This window comes from Nicotiana tomentosiformis, chromosome 5 (assembly GCF_000390325.3).
Source record: "Nicotiana tomentosiformis chromosome 5, ASM39032v3, whole genome shotgun sequence".
Taxonomy (NCBI): Eukaryota; Viridiplantae; Streptophyta; class Magnoliopsida; order Solanales; family Solanaceae; genus Nicotiana; species Nicotiana tomentosiformis.
The window spans coordinates 137,547,910-137,566,469 of record NC_090816.1 but is presented as its reverse complement, the minus strand read 5'-3'; the positions used below and the strand labels follow the sequence as shown (position 1 = coordinate 137,566,469).

The 18,560-nt window shown below is 37.1% G+C and overlaps 1 protein-coding gene across 1 annotated transcript; it reads right to left on the bottom strand.

The window, feature by feature from the left end:
• Positions 1-12,758: 12,758 nt before the first annotated feature.
• Positions 12,759-13,111, bottom strand: LOC138893223 (uncharacterized mitochondrial protein AtMg00820-like). Its single transcript, XM_070177001.1, has 2 exons — positions 12,899-13,111; positions 12,759-12,839 (listed from the first exon to the last, which is right to left on the bottom strand). Exons 1-2 carry the CDS (start codon positions 13,109-13,111, stop codon positions 12,759-12,761), a joined length of 294 nt encoding a protein of 97 aa, XP_070033102.1.
• Positions 13,112-18,560: the final 5,449 nt, after the last annotated feature.

Below are 18,560 nucleotides of genomic sequence, written 5' to 3'. Positions count from 1 at the left end.
TATGATATGCAATGAAATGAATATGACTGAGTATGAATTTTCAATTTAAAACAAATAATTCACAGCAATATGACCTCTATGGGTCCCAATAATACTGGCACATAGCCTCAATCATGATTTTAATATATTTTTCAGCTTAATTTCTCTAACTCATAAAACGCATGAAAAATGCCAAGATTATTTAACTACAAAATTCCACATAAACAATTATGTAACAATTTCTATAGTGCACGCCCACACGCCCGTCACCTAGCATGTGCGTCACCTCCTAACAATTTACGAAATACATATATTCAGGGTTCATACCCTTAACTCCAAGATTAGATGAGTTACTTACCTCGAACAAGCCGAATCCAAAGTCGAGCAAGCTAAATAATGCTCCAAAAATCCCATTATGCGCGTATCAACTCCCAAACAGCTCGAATCTACCACAATTAATTTGATTTAGTCCACACAATTGATAGGAATTAATTCCATATCAAAATACTAATATTTTCCATAAAATCCGAAATTACGCCCCAAAAATCACCCGTGGGGCCCACATCTCAAAATCTGACGAAACTTACAAAATACGATAACCCATCCAATTACAAGTTCAACCATACTAATTTCACTCAAATTCGACTCCTAATCGGTATTCAAACTTGAAAATTTTGTTTTGTGACATTATAGAAATTTCCTTCTATTTCTCTTGAAGATTCAATGATCTTACACCAAAAATGAAGATTAATTCATGGAATATAATTACAAGGGAGTTAATAACACTTATCCCAAGTTGTGTGAAAAATTTCCTCTCCAAAATCGCCCAACCCAAGCTCCAAAATCTGAAAATGGGTGAAAATGTTGAACCCTCAAATTTTAAGGTTCTGCCCAGTCGATTTCCGCATCTGCAGACAAGGGGTCACACCTGCGACCCTCGCTTCTGCGGACAAATGAGCGCATTTGCGAGCCAGGCCTCTTCTGCGGAGAGCCAAGCGCGGATGCGACTCCGCACCTGCGCTGCCCGACTTCCTCACCCTTTTTCGCTTCTGCGCCAACCCTTCGCACATGCAGCCTCGCAGATGCGGGCAAATTCTTCGCACATGCGAGCACTACCCAATTCCACACTTGGCTGCTTCTGCGACTGATTTCGCACACATGCGGCTTCACACCTGCGATCAAAATCTTCGCAGGTGCGATCACACCAGTAGGCAGCAGTTCCAGCATTTTCTTAAGTCTAAATTTAATCCATTAACTGTCCGAAACTCACCCAAGGCCCTCCGGACCTCAACCAAGTGTATCAACAGGTCCCATAACATAACACAGACCTACTCGAGGCCTCAAATCACACCTAACAATATCGAAACGACGAATTACTCCTCAATTCAAAATCAACGAACTTTGAACTTTCAAATTCTACATCTTGTGCCGAAACACATCAAATCAATTTAGAATAACTTCAAATTTTGCGCACAAGTCACATTTCATATTACAGACCTATTCCAATTTCCAGAATCGAATTCCAACCTTGATATCAAAAAGTCAACCCCCCCGGTCAAACTTCCCCAAAATTCATCTTTCGGCATTTCAAGCCTAATTTCACTACGGACCTCCAAATAATTTTATGGACACGCTCCTAAGTCCAAAATCACCATACTGAGCTATTTGAATCATCAAAATTCAAATCCGGGGTCATTTACGCATAAGTCCGCATCCGGTCACTATTTTAACTTAAGCTTTAAACCTTGGAACTAAGTATTTCAATTCCTTCAAAAACCTCACTGGACGCGAACCAATTACCCCGGCAATTCACCTAATAATTGTAAAGTATAATTTAAGAAGTAAAGGGGGAAGTGGGGTTGTAATACTCAAAACGACAGGTCGGGTCGTTACAGTCAGAGTATGCCGTTAGATTCAGTGATTTTTCCAGACATGCACATGCTTTGGCTTCTACAATTAGAGAGCGAGTCCGCAAATTCATTGAGAGACTTAGTCATGATATCCGGTTAAGCATGGCTCGAGAGTTGGAGTCGGATGTTCCATTTCAGCAGGTGGTAGAGATCGCTCACCGATTAGAAGGCAAGTGGGACCAGGAGAAAGAGGACATGTCGGGTCAGGAAAGAGGGGACAAAGAGGCCTCCTAGACCGGGAGGATCTACTGGTCCCTATTACGGAGGCAGGGCACACCATGGTAGAGTTTTTGTAGGTCAGGCATTTCAATTTGCACTTCAGGCATCGTACGGTGTTTCAGATACCCATGGATCTCAAAGTACCCGTACCGGATAGCTTCCACAGCCACGTCAGTGGAGAGGTTTCTTTGAGTGTGGATATACCATCCATATGGTGAGAGATTGTCCCATACTTCGGATAGATGTGTCACAGTAGAGTATTTAGGCTATAAGTTATGTTCTAGTTGCTACTCCACCTGCACAACTTTTTAGGGGTGGAGGACAGGCAGTTAGAGGGCACCCTAAAGGGGGAGTCCCAGCTCGTTGATATAATTGCCATGGTATGGCTGAGGCCGCTACACCATATGGTGTCGTTACAGGTATGGTTTCGATTTGTTATAGAGGAACATTATCCTTATTTTGATTTGGTTCTGCTTATCGAGGCGAGACTTCCTATCATGCTTCACATATGGTAAGTTTCGTGACTTTGTACTCCGCTTATGTGTTTATCTCTATTGGGAGATTCTATGGTGGTAGCTCGTGTCTATCATTTTATTTTTGTTCACTAGTTAGATCTATGAGGCTAAAGTGAATTTCTGTTACTCATTACGGTAGGTTTTGATGTTATTTCTGGATGGTTTGGTTATAATTTGTGATTTAGATGTTATACTAGTGAAATGGTTCATTATGTGTTGTGATTTTGTTTAGCAGCATAGAAAAAAAAAGTTTCGGTTGGCATGATATGTCTATTACTTGTGATTTAGAGTTAAGGATGTCGTTTTCATATGGTTCGATATGTTTGAACCGGGCTACTTACCGTGATGGAGTTATATTAGGATGGGACCCTTGTGGCTAGTTTATATGTTCTGGTTCTCCCTTATAAAATTTATTCTTAGTATCGTACTGATAGGGAGTTATGCCTGTCGGGCTTGTTTGATAGATCTCTCATATGTTTCTCCTTGCATAATTAGTCATATTCGCATTGTGCTTATTGGGGAGTTTACGAGGTGTGTGCCCATGTGACGTTGAATGTGACTTGATGATTAAGTGAATAGTTATGAGGTCTTCATGTCTCTTGCACCGTTGTCAGTGTTGTGAAGGTTTGAAATGAGGTTTTAGTTGTGAATGGGTTATTGTCGTTGTTGTATTTGATTATGGGCAGCTATCGTGATCAGAAATGTTATTATGGACATATGTGTGGTGTGTTACATTGTTTGTTTGTACCTGGTGGGTGTAGGCATGAGTTATTACAACTGGTTGGGGCTGATACCGTGTGTTGATGTGGGAATCAGTTCTTTTGGAAATGATCAGATGGTGAGAATTTAGTTCTAAGGTTTATCAATATGGATAGGAGATATAATCTTTAATTGAGATTGTGTTGTCGGGCTTATGTCAATTGAGGAGACATGGGAGCCCCCGTGAGTATATGTATGTTTAGTACATTCAGTGATTTGATGATCTCAGAATGATTCTTGGCACGTTCGAGGATGAATATTTGTTTAAGAGGGGGAGAATATAACGACCCGACCGGTCATTTTGAGAATTAGCATCTCGTTCGGTGTCTTAAGGTCTCGAACAACTTTGTATTATGTATTATGACTTGCGTGTGTGGTCGGGTTTGGTTTTCGGATGATTCAAGATCAATTTGGAGGAACAATTATTGTTTTAGAAGTTTAAGTGAAAAGAGTTTATCAGAGTTTGACTTTAGTGTAGACGACTCCGGAATGGTATTTTGATGGTTCCAATAGCTTCGTATGGTGATTTTGGTCTTAGGGACGTGTCCGGATGTTGATTTGGAGGTCCGTAGGTTGTTTCAACATGAATTGGCGAAAGTTGAAAAATGGACGATTTTGGAAAGTTTGACCGGGAGTTGACTTTATTGATGTTGGGGTCAGATCCTGTTTTCGAAAGTTGGAATAGGTATGTACTGCCATTTATGACTTGTGTACAAAATTTAAAGTAAATCAGAGTTGGTTTGGTATGAATCGGCATTAGTTTTGGAATTCGGAAGTTCATAAGTTTTTTAGGCTTGAATTAATGCGCGATTCGTGATTCTACTATTGTTAGAGATAATTTGAGGCTTTGAGTAAGTTCATATCATATTTTGGGACTTGTTAGTATACTTAGTTGGGGTCTCATGGGGCTTGGTGAGTTTCATATGGGTTTGGATTGTGCCACGCTCTTATTTTATGCTTCAACGTCGTTTCTTTTGGCATAAAGGGTACCACATTGTGCAAACGAGCTTTGATTTGTGATTTTATTGAACTATCAGATCCGTATCGTAATTACAGAACCATAGCAATAAGAATCGCCGCATTCTGAGGTCGTATGAGAGAGTTATGCCCATTTCTGTGTCGGGAAAGACTGCTATTTCTTCTGGTATTTGAGGGAACAGAGGCAAATCGCAGGTGTCAAATTCGATTTATAAGTCTTAGGTTTGAAATGCGATTTATAAGTCTCAGGTGTCAAATGCGATTTATAAATCTCAGGTAGAGCTTTCTAAAAACGGGGGTTTCACCACTTTTAACATAATTAGAGTTGGGGAGCTCGGATTTGGGCAATTTTTGAAGGATTCTTCACGTGTTTATTTGGGGTAAGTATTCTTTATCCGAAATTGATTATATTTCATGATTCCATAATTGTTTTATCATTAAATTAGTGAATTGAATGGAAGAAAAGTGTAAAAATCTTTCAAAAATGTAAAATGAGGATTTGACGGGCGATTCGATATCAGAAATTGGTAATTTTGGTATGGTTGGACTCGTTATCGAATAAATGCTCGGATTTTATGAATTTTCCTGGGTTCCGAGGTACGATCTCGGGGTTGACTTTTTAGTTTTAATTAAAGATCAAAACTTTATTATCCGAAATCGTTTTCCATGAGTTTTAAGTATGATGTTAAGTTATTTTGGCTAGATTTGAGCCATCCGGAAGTTGTTTCATACGAGAAGGACAATTTAGATTATCGTTCTAGCTTCTTTGAGGTAAGTATCTTGTCTAACTTTGTATGGAGGAACTACCCCTTAGGATTTGAGTTATTTGTGCTAATTGTGTCATGTGAAGACCGTGTACGCGAGGTGACGAGTATGTACTCGGGCTTAATTGTGGAAATTTGACCATTTAGGGCCCTTAGGTTCTTATGTTCATTAGTTGTGAAGTTGTTGTGAAGTTGTTGTGAAGTTGTTTTATCATGTTAAATCTTCCATTTACTAAATTTACTCTTACGTGTCTTATTTGGATTTAATTGATTCAGGTTTTACCCTTGTTGCCGATTAAACTCTTATGTGCCTTAAGTGAAGTTGTTACCTCTTTTATTGCCATGCTATCTTTTCCATAACTGCTTGTCCTTAATTGAAGTTATTATTATCTTTTTTGTAATTGCTTATCCTTAATTGAAGTTATTATTATCTTTTCCGTAATTGATTATCCTTAATTGAATTTGTTGTTATCTCTTCCGTAATTGCTCAACCCTAAATGAAGTTTTGTTATCCCTTTTAATTGTTGAATCATCCTTATTTGGAATCATTGTTATACATTATGTCTCCCTTGTTGAGCTATTCTTGTTGAGACCATTATTCCTTATTGTGTCTTTATTTGTGAGCTCATTCTTCCGTTGCTTTGTGTTATGAAGTTCTTGTGTTGATTTACTTGTCGTATTCTCATGTTATTATTGTAGTTGTTGTTGTATTCAGTGTTGTTGAGCCGAAGGCTATACGTGGTTGTGGTATTAAAACTATTTGAGGAAATCTTGTGGCATATGGGCGCATGCTGTGAAAGTCATTTTATTGTGTTGTTATGTTTTGGCACACGTGGTATTGTTGTGAGGATTGTCGGGGTGTTCGCACGTGAGTTGTCTGTACCGTTGTTATTAGTGATACTTGCACATGCAGCGTGACAAGGCGGGCCATATATGTGAGTTTGCGTATGTGGCGAGACAAGGTGAGAATATTATTATGCGCGTGTGGCGAGACAAGGCGGGCATTTACTTTATTATTGTGCACATGGCGAGACAAGGTGGGCTATATCGGGGAATGATTTATGATGACTTGTGATGGCCTGGGGGCATTGTTATTATTGATATTTGTGTAGTGGCGTGCCTACCTTGTGTGAGTTATACTTTGTAGATTTTATGGTGATCGTTTCTTATGTGTCATTCATTGTCTCTACTCTTACTTGTCGACTTGATTTGGGATAGAATACTTGCATAAGCATACACGTAATTAATCACCCATATATGTTTAAGAAGACGAAACCTGATGTTATTGACCATTTACATATACTCCCGTTTACTTGCCTTCTGTGTGAGAGTTGTTCTATTGGCACGTGAGTTGTCCGTGTGGTCATGAATCATTATTATTGTTGGCACGTGAGTTATCCTTGCGGATATTTGATATTGTCACTCCCTTGGCACGTGTGTCATCCGTGCGGCTATGAATTGTAATGTGGGCACGAGATGCCAAGTGATTAGGGTTCACGAATTGGGACCCATAAAATGTGATTATGAGGTGAAGTACCTCGGGGAAATCTTTGAACAAATCTTGTGTGGAAGCGGTTGCTCTTATTGAATTATTACTTGTTCCCTCTACTTGGTTTCACCGGACTTTAACTGTATTCAGCTGACTCCACGACGTTATTACATGTTGTTTGTTTGCCTGCTGCTAATAGTTGCTCTTAGTTTCCTATTACAAGCACTGTTTGTTATTGTTATCATGCTTAGTTTTATTATGATATTGTTCCCTATTAGTTTCGCATTCATATTTGTACAAGTTATCTGATCTAGTAGGTGTCTTGGCTGTCCCTCGTTACTACTTCACAGAGGTTACTCTTGATACTTACTGGGTACCGTTGTGGTGTACTCATGTTATACTTTCTGCACATTTTTGTGCAGATCCATGTACTACAGAGTTGGTTGATCATTAGCTAGTTGTTTGGACTTTGCTATGGAGACTCAAGGTATACCTGTCGTCGCGTTCGCAGGCCTCAGAGTTACCTTCTGATATTGTACTTGTACTGTTTATTTCTATTCCGAAACAGTTGTACTTAGAAGGCTTTCTAGTAAACTCAGTAGAGCTTATGACTTGTACTACCAGTTTTGGGATGGTAAGCTTTGTATAGAATTTTTTTGTTCATGTTTAATAACTTTTGGTTGAGTTTGCCATTAATTCAGTAAGTGTTAGGCTTACCTAGTCCCTACAATTATGTGCTATCATGATATTCGATGGAGAAAAATTGGGATCATGACAAAACTCGAGCTTTACAAAATAAGCTCTAAAAGCAACAGGTATTAAAAAAAAATAGTGCAAGACCACTTGAAAGCAATAAAGTATCCTATGGTGATTGAAATAAGTCGGAGATTTTTTTTGTTCGGATTCTTAGGGAAGAATGAACTAAGCGAATTAGAGTGAAATTTTGTTTTTTAAAAGGAGAGATGACATCGCTAGAAAACTTTAAAATGAATATATTGGGAATGGAAAAGCATAATCCCAACGATGTAAGTGCACCGACGATGGTGATAAAACTTAACGGGCCAGAATAATCAGATATATGTCGGTACAGTTCTTTTAGAAAAAATAATAATTTCTCTAAAATTATTTTATAAAAGAGTGTACGAGAGAGGACAAATCAATCATATCACGCTTTTTAAAAATTAGGAGCAAATAGTTAAAAAGATTTAAATAATTATAAATTGCGTGTAACTTATTTTAATTGTGATCTTTTGGAAGGACAAACAATGATCATTTACATTTTGAATCCAAATATTAGTTTACTAACAATCTTAATTTATTATATACGTTAATTAGTATTCATTTTAATACTCTAATAAGTTTTACTATTAGAATACATTTGCGATTATGGTTTAACTATTTTTTGCACAAATTATATGATACTTGACTTGAAATATTTAGTATTATATTAAAAGAAGGGTAGTGAAACATATGGTTAAGCCAAGTGGCATAATGAGAAAAATTACTTGACACTTCTATGGAATCTATTTGTATTTGAAAAAAATATTTATAATATTCTTTTGGATCTAATTAATTAAAAGAAAGGTAGTGAAGCATAGAGTTAAGCAAAGTGGCATAAGGAGAAAAAGCTACTTGGCACTTATATTGAATATATTTTTTGGATTCTATTTGTATTTGAAAAAATATTAATAGTATTCTTTTGGATCTAATTAATAATTGAAAAAATATCTGTTGGGAATGATAGACGTGTAGTTTTTCTTTTCTCTTTGTTTTAATTTGCTTTGTATTGATAATTTATCTATTATATGGCATACTTTAGTTTAATCATGGTGGACTTATATTAGACAATTAAGTTTATGTTTTCCTCTATGCATCCTTATTTGATGAGCTGAATTAAAGAAGAGGGGAGAAGCATTATGATTCTATAAAAAGAAATTTAGTGGACCTTATAATTTTCATTGTTGAATCTAGAGAGTTATATCTCTTTTTATTAAGCAAGATTTATAAATGCGTAGATATAGTAACTCTATATTGTGTATCTATATTTGTTAGAGATGTTGTATTCTAGAAGATATTATAGGAATATGATAGATAATATAATAATATTCTTAGAAGAGATTTTAGGGAGTATGAATATAAACTCCTGTATATAAACTCTTCTTTCTGGAAATGAGAAAGCAAGTCAGATACATCTAAAAGTTGTACAATCTCTCATGTATTATCTTTTCTGTTGAAGCAGTAGTGTTGTGTATTCTCTTTTTCTTTCTTATTTATGATACTTTGAAAAAAAATTATAACCATTATATGATATTATTATAAATGTTCATTCGTTTTTTCTTTATTGTGCAACTTTATTGATATTATTTTTGTTTTCAAACGTTTTGCTATTCAAATGTAGCCGTATATCTTTGACTAAGAAAGCTAAGGAAGGAGGTGCTAATCTCCCGAGTCATTTTCTCGTTGTATGCCTCAAAAGAACATGATTTGAAATGGTATGTATGTCTAGAAAGGATGTCGAATTGAGTTGTATTTCGTCTTTATTATGACTTAATTCTTATTTGCTTATCTTCAAAACTTCGAGTAAATTTCAGGGGTGGTCATTCAACTTTGTGTTCATTACTCAAAAGTTATTTTTCTTTCTTTTGTTACGTAAAAGCCATTCAATTTTGTGTTATTATCCAAAAGCCACTTTTCTTTCTTTTGTTAAATAAAAATCATTTTACTATGCTCTAGATATCACTAGGGGTGTACAAATAAAAATGACAAACCGCACCAACCCGATAATCCGAGTCAAATCGAGAAAAAAATCCGACTATGATTTGGTTTGATTTGGTTTGGTGTTAGAAGAAAAACCCGATCATAATTGGTTTGTTTTGGTTTTAACTAAAAAAAGTCAAACCGAAACCAACCAACCCGATATTATATATGTAGAAGTTTTAACTATGTTTAATACATAAAAATATTTATTGTAGTGTACAACAACAACAACCCAGTAATATCCCACTAATGGGGTCTAGGGAGGGTAGTGTGTACGCAGACCTTACCCCTACCCCGAAGGAGTAGAGAGGTTATTTCCGAAAGACCCTCGACTCAAGAAAATAAAAGGACAACAGGACAAAAAAAGACAATATTAGTATTACCACAATAATCATAGGAAAAATGAGAACACTATGAAAACCAGAAGAAAGATGCTATTGTAGTGTAGTTTATAAATATTTCTTAAGTTGTTTCATAGTTTTATCTTTTAACGTTTATTTCAAGCTTGAACTTATAATTTTTGGATGCTCCAATAAATTTTATAGTTCATAAATGGTAGTAACTCAAATAAATCCTAAACCAAAATCAAATCAATACTAATGCTAATAAAAAATATTCAATTCAATAGTACTATGAATGAAAATAGTGTTAAATATCTATTTTTTAATTTTTCCATGGTTTAGATAAAATGCGTAACTTATTTTTCTTTTAGTGTTTAGTCATGTGAATAATAGTACGTATAGTCGTACTTATTTTAGCAACTTAGTAATTTTAAATTATGTTTGTTTTCATTATGACTTATTAATAATATTGATTTTATACAGTTTTATTATCTTTATTGTTGAACATTTTAGTACAATGCAATGACTCATTTCATATTTATGTTACTTTATTGAAAAACACCTTATATAGTTTTGTCTTACTAGGAATAAAGATATATTTGGAGCACAAATTCTATGTTTTGTGCTATGAAGACTTTATGGGGGGAAAATCGAAAAAATTCGAAAATCCGAAAAATTCGAGAAAAACCGAGATTAAAAAACATGACTTTTATTGGTTTGGTTTTTAGATTTAATAGCCCTACACAATTAGTTTGGTTTGGTAATTGGAAAATTCGAACCAACCCGACCTATGTACACCCTTAGTTATCATGACAATAGTTACTTTGACCAGATTTTATAAATCTTTCACCTGAAAAGTGTATTCTGCCATTGACATTATAAATCCTCCCATTTATGCAACACCTTCTATATTATATGCTAGATAATATACTTTTACCCAAGTATATTACTTATAATTAAAATAATTTAATATTATTTTATTTATTATTTTTTAATATATACGTACATTTAATTTTTTTCTTAACATTAATTTTTAATATATATATATATATATATATATATATATATATATATATATATATATATATATATATATATATATATATATATATATATATAGTAGCATTATTAAATGTGTCGGTAACATTGCCGTGAACAAATCTCAAGTCCACATTCTTAACCATACTTATTGAAATATTTTTAATGAAAATTAGAAAATCAAAGCTCACTGATTTATCAGCCAATCCATACTCATTAATCCAATAAATAAAATACTTACATTTTGCACAATGACACATCTGATTAATACTGTCAAATAAATAATATTAATAGATAAAGCTTTAAAAAACTTAATATTAAATGCAAATATCTTTGAAACTTTCTCTAAATTCTTATTAACTATAACAAACTATCATTTCTAAACAAATATATTTTTATTATTTCAAATAAATATTATTTTAATTATAAGTAAAATACCCAGGTAAAAATATATTATATAGTATATAATATAGAAGGTGTTACATAAATGAGAAAAATTATAATGTCAAGGGCTTAATTGACTTTTCAAGTAAAAGTATTATAAAATCTGGCCAATGTGACTTATGTGATAAATAAAGCAAAGTAAAATAATTTTTTGTGTAATAAAAGAAAGAAACGTGACTTTTGAGTAATGAACACAAAATTAAATAATTTTTACGTAATAAAAAAGAAGAAAAATGACTTTTGCGTAATGAACACAAAGTTGAATGACCACTGTGAGAAAGCACGGAAGAAAATATGTTATTGATTTGGATCATAAATACAATACAAGAGGTCCCTATTTATAGCTATACACTATAAGGAGATTACTCCTCTTCCAATGTGGGACAAGACTACACTATATATATCTGTAAATTAACACCCCCCCCTCAAGCCGGTGCATACACATCATATGTACCGAGCTTGTTACAAATGTAGCCAATACGAGAACCAGTAAGAGACTTAGTGAAAATATCTGCTAGTTGATCATTCGATTTTACAAACTTTGTAACAATATCTCCTGAAAGTATTTTTTCTCTGACAAAGTGACAGTCGATTTCAATGTGTTTAGTCCTCTCATGGAATACCAGATTTGACGCAATGTGAAGAGCAGCTTGGTTATCACACACTAGTTCCATCTTGCTGATTTCTCCGAACTTTAACTCCTTGAGCAACTGCTTGACCCAAACTAACTCACACGTCGCCATAGCCATGGCTCGATATTCGGCTTCGGCACTAGATCGAGCAACTATATTCTGTTTCTTGCTCTTCCATGAGACCAAGTTATCTCCTACTAGAACACAATATCCAGACGTAGAACGTCTATCAAAAGGTAATCCTGCCCAATCAACATCTGTGTACCCAACAATATGCTCGTGGCCTCGATCCTCGAATAGTAATCCTTTGCCTGGAGCTGACTTTATATACCGAAGAATGCGAACAACTGCATCCCAGTGACTATCACAGAGAGAATTCATAAACTGACTTACAACACTCACCGAAAAAAAAATGTCAAGTCTAGTCACTGTGAGGTAATTCAATTTGCCAACAAACCTCCTATATCTCGTAGGGTCTCTAAGAGGCTCCCCATGTCCAGGCAGAAGCTTAGCATTCGGATCCATAGGAGAGTCAATAAGTCTGCAACACATCATTCCAGTCTCCTTAAGAATGTCTAAGGCATACTTCCGCTGTGAAATAACAATACCTAAGCTAGACTGAGCGACCTCAACACCTAGAAAATATTTTAATCTGCCTAGATCCTTAGTCTGGAAGTGCTGAAAGAGATGTTGCTTCAGATTAGTAGTATCATCCTGATCATTGACAGTAATAATAATATCATCAACATAAACCACTAGATAAATACATAGATTAGGAGCAGAATGCCGATAAAACACAGAGTGATCAACCTCACTATGAGTCATGCCAAATTCTTGAATAATTATGCTGAACTTACCAAACCAAGCTCGAAGGGATTGTTTCAAACCATATAGTAACCTGCACAATCTGCACACATAACCATTAAACTCCCCCTAAGCAACAAAACCAGGTGGTTGCTCCATATAAACTTCTTCCTCAAGATCACCGTGGAGAAAAGCATTCTTAATGTCTAACTGATAAAGAGGCCAATGACGTACAACAACCATGGACAAAAGAGACGAATAGATGCTACTTTAGCTACGAGAGAGAAAGTATCACTATAATCAAGCCCAAAAATCTGATTATAGCCTTTTGCAACAAGAAGAGCCTTAAGCCGATCAACCTGTCCATCCGGGTCGACTTTGACTGCATAAATCCAACGACAACCAACAGTAGACTTACCTGCAGGAAGAGGAACAAGCTCCCAAGTGCCACTCGCATGTAAAGCAAACACCTCGTCAATCATAACATGTCGCCATCCTGGATGAGATAGTGCCTCACCTGTAGACTTAGGAATAGAAACAGTGGACAAAGAAAATATAAAAGCATAATGAGATGACGACAAGCGATGATAACTTAAACCGACATAGTGGGGATTAGGATTAAGTGTGGATCGTATACCTTTGCGGAGTGCAATTGGTTGACGAAGAGGAGACACGTCCGCAGTAGGTGCAGAATCTGATGCGGGGCGTGAATCACTTGGGCCTGATGCTGGATGTGGACGACAATGATAAGTCAAGAGTGGTGGAGCTGCAGAAGGTTGAGCTGGATTATGTGGAGGAACTGGAGCTATAGGTGGTGGAGCTACAACTGGAGCTGTAGGTGGTGGAACTTGAGTTATAGGTGGTGGAGCTATAATTGGAGTTATAGGTGGTGGAGCTACAATTGGAGCTGTAGGTGGTGGAGCTGGAGTGACTGAATCTCCAAAAGATGAAACTGGTAGTACCTCAGAAATATCTAAGTGATTACCTGAACTTGTGAAGTATGATTGGGTTTCAAAGAAGGTAACATCAGCGGATATAAGGTACCACTGTAGGTCATGAGAGTAGCATCGATACCCCTTTTGTGTTCTTGAGAAACCCAGAAATACGCACTTAAAAGCACGAGGAGCTAACTTATCTATTCCTGGAATAAAGTTATGGATAAAACAAGTGCTTTCAAAGATACGGGGTGGAAGAGAGAACAAAGGTAAGTGGGGGAAGATGATAGAGAATGGAACTTGGTTCTAGATAACTCAAGATGGCATACGATTAATAAGATAGCAAGATGTAAGAACTGCACCCCCCCAAACCCAAAAAAAAATACAACGGAGCATGAGATTGTATGAGTAGGGTACAAGCAGTTTCAATAAGATGTATATTCTTTCTTTCAGCTACCCCATTTTGTTGAGATGTGTACGGATAAGATATTTGATGAATAATCCCATGAGATTTCATAAACTGCTGAAATGGGGAAGACAAATACTCTCGGGCATTATCACTACGAAATGTGCGAATAAAAATCCCAAATTGATTTTGAATTTCAGCGTAGAAGGTCTGGAAAATAGAAAATAGCTCAGATCGATTTTTTTATCAAAAATATCCAAGTGCACCTAGAATAATCATCAATAAAACTGACAAAACAACGGAATCCCAAGGTGGAACTGACCCGACTAGGTAGGACCCCAAATATCTGAATGGACTAAAGTAAAAGGTGACTCTGCTCAATTATCAAGACATCGAGGGAAATGGGAGCGAGTATGCTTACCGAGCTGACATGACTCACATTCTAGAGCTGATAAGTGAGATAAACCAGATACCATTTTCTAGTTTTGACAAACTGGGATGTCCCAACCGTTTATGTAATAAATCTGGTGAATCAGTAACATGACAAGTTGTAGAAGGAAGACAAGATGTGAGTCCATGTGATTTAGCAAGGATAAGGTAATAAAGTCTGTTTCATTCACGCCCGGTGTAATGACCCAACCAGTCATTTTAACTTTTAAACCCCGTTCCCTAAAATAAAACTTTTTGTAAGTGCTTGTAATGATTTATGACTTGCGGGGATGGTTGGTTCGGGATTTGAAAGTGTTTGAGGTGAAACCGGAACACTTGGTTCCTTAAGTTGGCCTTAATGTGCTAAATTTGACTTCGTTCAACATTTTGAGAAAACGACCCCGGAATAGAATTTTGATGATTCCAACAGCTCCGTATGGTGATTTTGGACTTAGGAGCGTGATCGGAATTATTTTTGGAAGTCCGTAGTGAAATTAGGCTTGAAATGGCTAAAATAGAAATTTAAAGTTTGAAAGTTTGACCGGGGAGTTGACTTTTTGATACCGGAGTCGGAATCCAGTTCCAAAATTTTTCATAGCTCCGTTATGTAATTTATGACTTGTGTGTAAAATTTGAGGTCAATCAGAGTTGATTTGATAGGTTCCGGCATTGAATGTAGAAGTTGAAAACCCTTAGTTTCATTAAACTTGAATTGGGGTATGATTCATGGTTTTAGCATTGTTTGATATGATTTAGAGGTTCGACTAAGTTCGTATGATGTTTTAGGACTTGTTGGTATATTTGGTTGAGGTCCCGAGGGCCTCAGGTGAGTTTCAGATGGTTAACGGATCAAAAGTTGGACTTAAAAAGTTGCTGCAATTTTCTCTTCTGCTGCATTTTCTGGGATGTGATCGAGCCCCAGATATCGAGCCCCAGATATCGAGCCTCAGGTCAAGCCCCAGATACCGAGCCTCAGATCGAGCCTCAGATCGAGCCCTAGATATCGATCCCACAATCGAGGCCTGAGAAGAAGTCAGGGACGAGGCTCAGTATCGAAGCCTCGATCGAAGGCAAGGCTCGAGGGCATGATCGAGGGTAAGGCTCGAAGGCTCAAGCTCGATGCAATGATTGAGGCTATGATCGAAGGCCCAACCTCGATACCCTGATCGAGGCCATGACCGAGGTCCAGACTCGAGCCTGTGATCGAAGTCGCGATCGAAGGTAAGGCTCGATGGCATGATCGAAGGTATGGCTCGAGGGCTAGGATCGAGGCCCAACCCTTGATGCCCTGATCGAAGGCACATGTTTGATGCCGCGATCGAGGCCCTGTTCGAGGCCCTGTTCCGAAGTGCTGGGCAGTGTTATAAAAAGAGGGCATTCGTCCCATTTTGCCATTTTGACGAAGTTGAGCTTGAGCAGAGACGACTTTTGGCGGATTTTCAAGGGAAAAACATTGGGGTAAGTGATTCTAACTCGGATTTGATCAATATACAAGAATATATCATTGTTTTCACAATTTAATTAGTGTTTTGAGATTGAAATTTGGAAAAGTTTAGAAATCTTATAGAAACGAAATTTTGAGATTTCGGTATCGATTCGGAGTCGGATTTGAGTGAAACTGGTATGGTTGGACTCGTAGTTGAATGGGTTGTTAGATTTCATAACTTTCATCGGATTCCGAGATGTGGGCCCCGCGGGCAAACTTTTTGATTAATTTCGGGATTTTTATTAAAAATGTAGTATTTCCTTATAGAAGTTATTTCCTATAATTTTTAGTGATTGTACTGAATTATTTTTGCTAGATTCGAGCAAGACAGAGTTGGATAATCGTGAAAAAGGCAAAATCTTGGATTAAATTGGAGCAAGACGAGGTAAGTCTCTTGTCTAATCTTGTGAGGGGAAAATTACCTCATAGGTAATTAAGATTAAATAATTATTGCTAATTGTGGGGGCTACGTATGCACGAGGTGACGAGAGTCCGTGCGTAGCTACTATTAATGCTAAAGTCCGGGTAGTTTAGGACTCAAAGCATGTATTACTTGTGTAAATTGTATTCTTTGATTAATTAATATTAATTGATATATATGAATATATATATTGTGAATTGTTTGATAAAGATATTAAAGGATAAAAATCTCATAGGCTTGATTTCTATTTAAATCAATTAATTATCAAAAGAAATTATTCTCCTCCCAAATTTATCATAAAATAAATATACTCTCCTTCCGGAGGTACATAAAAATGTCCTCCTTTCTTGTGGAGCGGGCCGAACGCCTCGGCAGGATAGATGCATCTATGGATCGTGCCGCACGTCCCTCGGCAGTGTACACGACACTCTGGATCGGGCCGTACGCCCTCGGCAGAAATCGTGCTTAATAATAACAATAATTACACGATACTTTAATAATTTATTTCAGCTTGTAAAGCTAATTAGTAAATTAAAAAATCTTTGGAATTTAATGAATTATCATTCTTTCTTGTTAAGGAATTAATTGTTACTCCTTTAAATGAGATTTAATTGATAAATTGAAATTTATTTGAATTAAAGGAATTTAATTAATATATTAAAAATTGATACATTTGAAGGAGTTTGATTATTTTCGCTGATTAAATAAATTCTGTAAATCACATTGATTTAAATATCCTAGTTTTTATTTCAATTGTTATTAACCTATAGTGAGTATCAAAGTCGGTCATCTCGTTTCTACCACTTTGAGATTAGGCTTGATACTTACTGGGTACACGTTGTTTATGTACTCATACTACACTTGCTGCACTTTTTGTGCAGGATCTGAGACAGATACTAGTGGAGGACCTATCATCACATACCCACGTCATCCAGAGGCATAGTGGTGAGCTGCCTTTCTGAGCCGTTCTGCAGCTACCAGTGTCTCTTCTGATATTTATATTCTGTCTATTTTATTTCAGACAGTATTTGGAGTTTTTGTATAATCTACTAGATGCTCATTCACTTGTGACACCAGGTCTTGGCACACACATTGGTAGAGTTTGGGTTTATATTTTTCTTTGTTTTAAATTTTATCAATGTATGCTTAATTTATTAGTTGGCTTGCCTAGCTGTAGTGTTGGGCGCCATCACAACCTACAGGTGAAAATGGGTCGTGACAACATGGTATCAGAGCACTAGGTTCACGTAGGTCTCACAAGTTATGAGCAGACCTAATAGAGTCTTGCGGATCGGTACGGAGACGTCTGTACTTATCTTCGAGAGGCTATATGGTGTTAGGAAGCTACCTTTATTCATATTCTATCGTGCAATTGATGTAGTACTAAATATCCTTCTCTTATTCTCTCACAGATGATGAGAACACGCTCTAATGATATTCCAGACCAGGGAAGAGCTACTCCCCTAGTTGCTAGAGGTCGAGGGAGGGCTCCAGCCCGTGGTAGAGGGCGAGGACGTCCCAGGACTATTCCGGTTATGCCGCCAGTGGATCCAGTAGAGAATACCATTATTGAGGAGCAGGGTGAGGTGCATGTGGCAGAGCCAGCTCTGGTGGACTTCACATCTGCACCGGGATTTTAGGATGTTATGGGTCGTATACTGTGATTCATGGATAATATGACTCAGGTCGGTTTATTTCCGGCAGACCCAGCCACATCTCAGGCGGGTAGGGGAGCACAGACCCCTACTGCGCAGGCTCATGGACAGGCAGCTGCTGTATGTCAGACCCAGGGTGCATTACCCGTAGGTGGAGTCCAGCCAGTGGCAGCAGCTACACCTGAGCCCAGGCCGGCTGTAGCCGCCGATCCTCAGAAACTATTGGACAGATGGACTAGACTACATCCTACTATTTTCGGGGGTGAGCGACATGAGGATCCACAGGATTTCATTGATCGTTGCAAGGATAGACTGTACAACATGAGGATATTGGAATCCCATGGGGTTGATTTCGCTACTTTTCAGTTAGAGGGTAGAGCCCGTAGATGGTGGCAGTCTTATGCTCTTGGCAGACCAGCAGAGTCTCCTCCCATGACTTGGGATAGGTTCACCCGCATCTTCTTGGACAGGTATATTCCACCCTCCCAGAGGGAAGAGTTGCGATTTCAGTTTGAGCAGCTCCAGCAGGGTCAGATGTCAGTGACCAATTATGAGGCGAGGTTTTCTGAATTATCTCGCCATGCACTAATGATACTCCC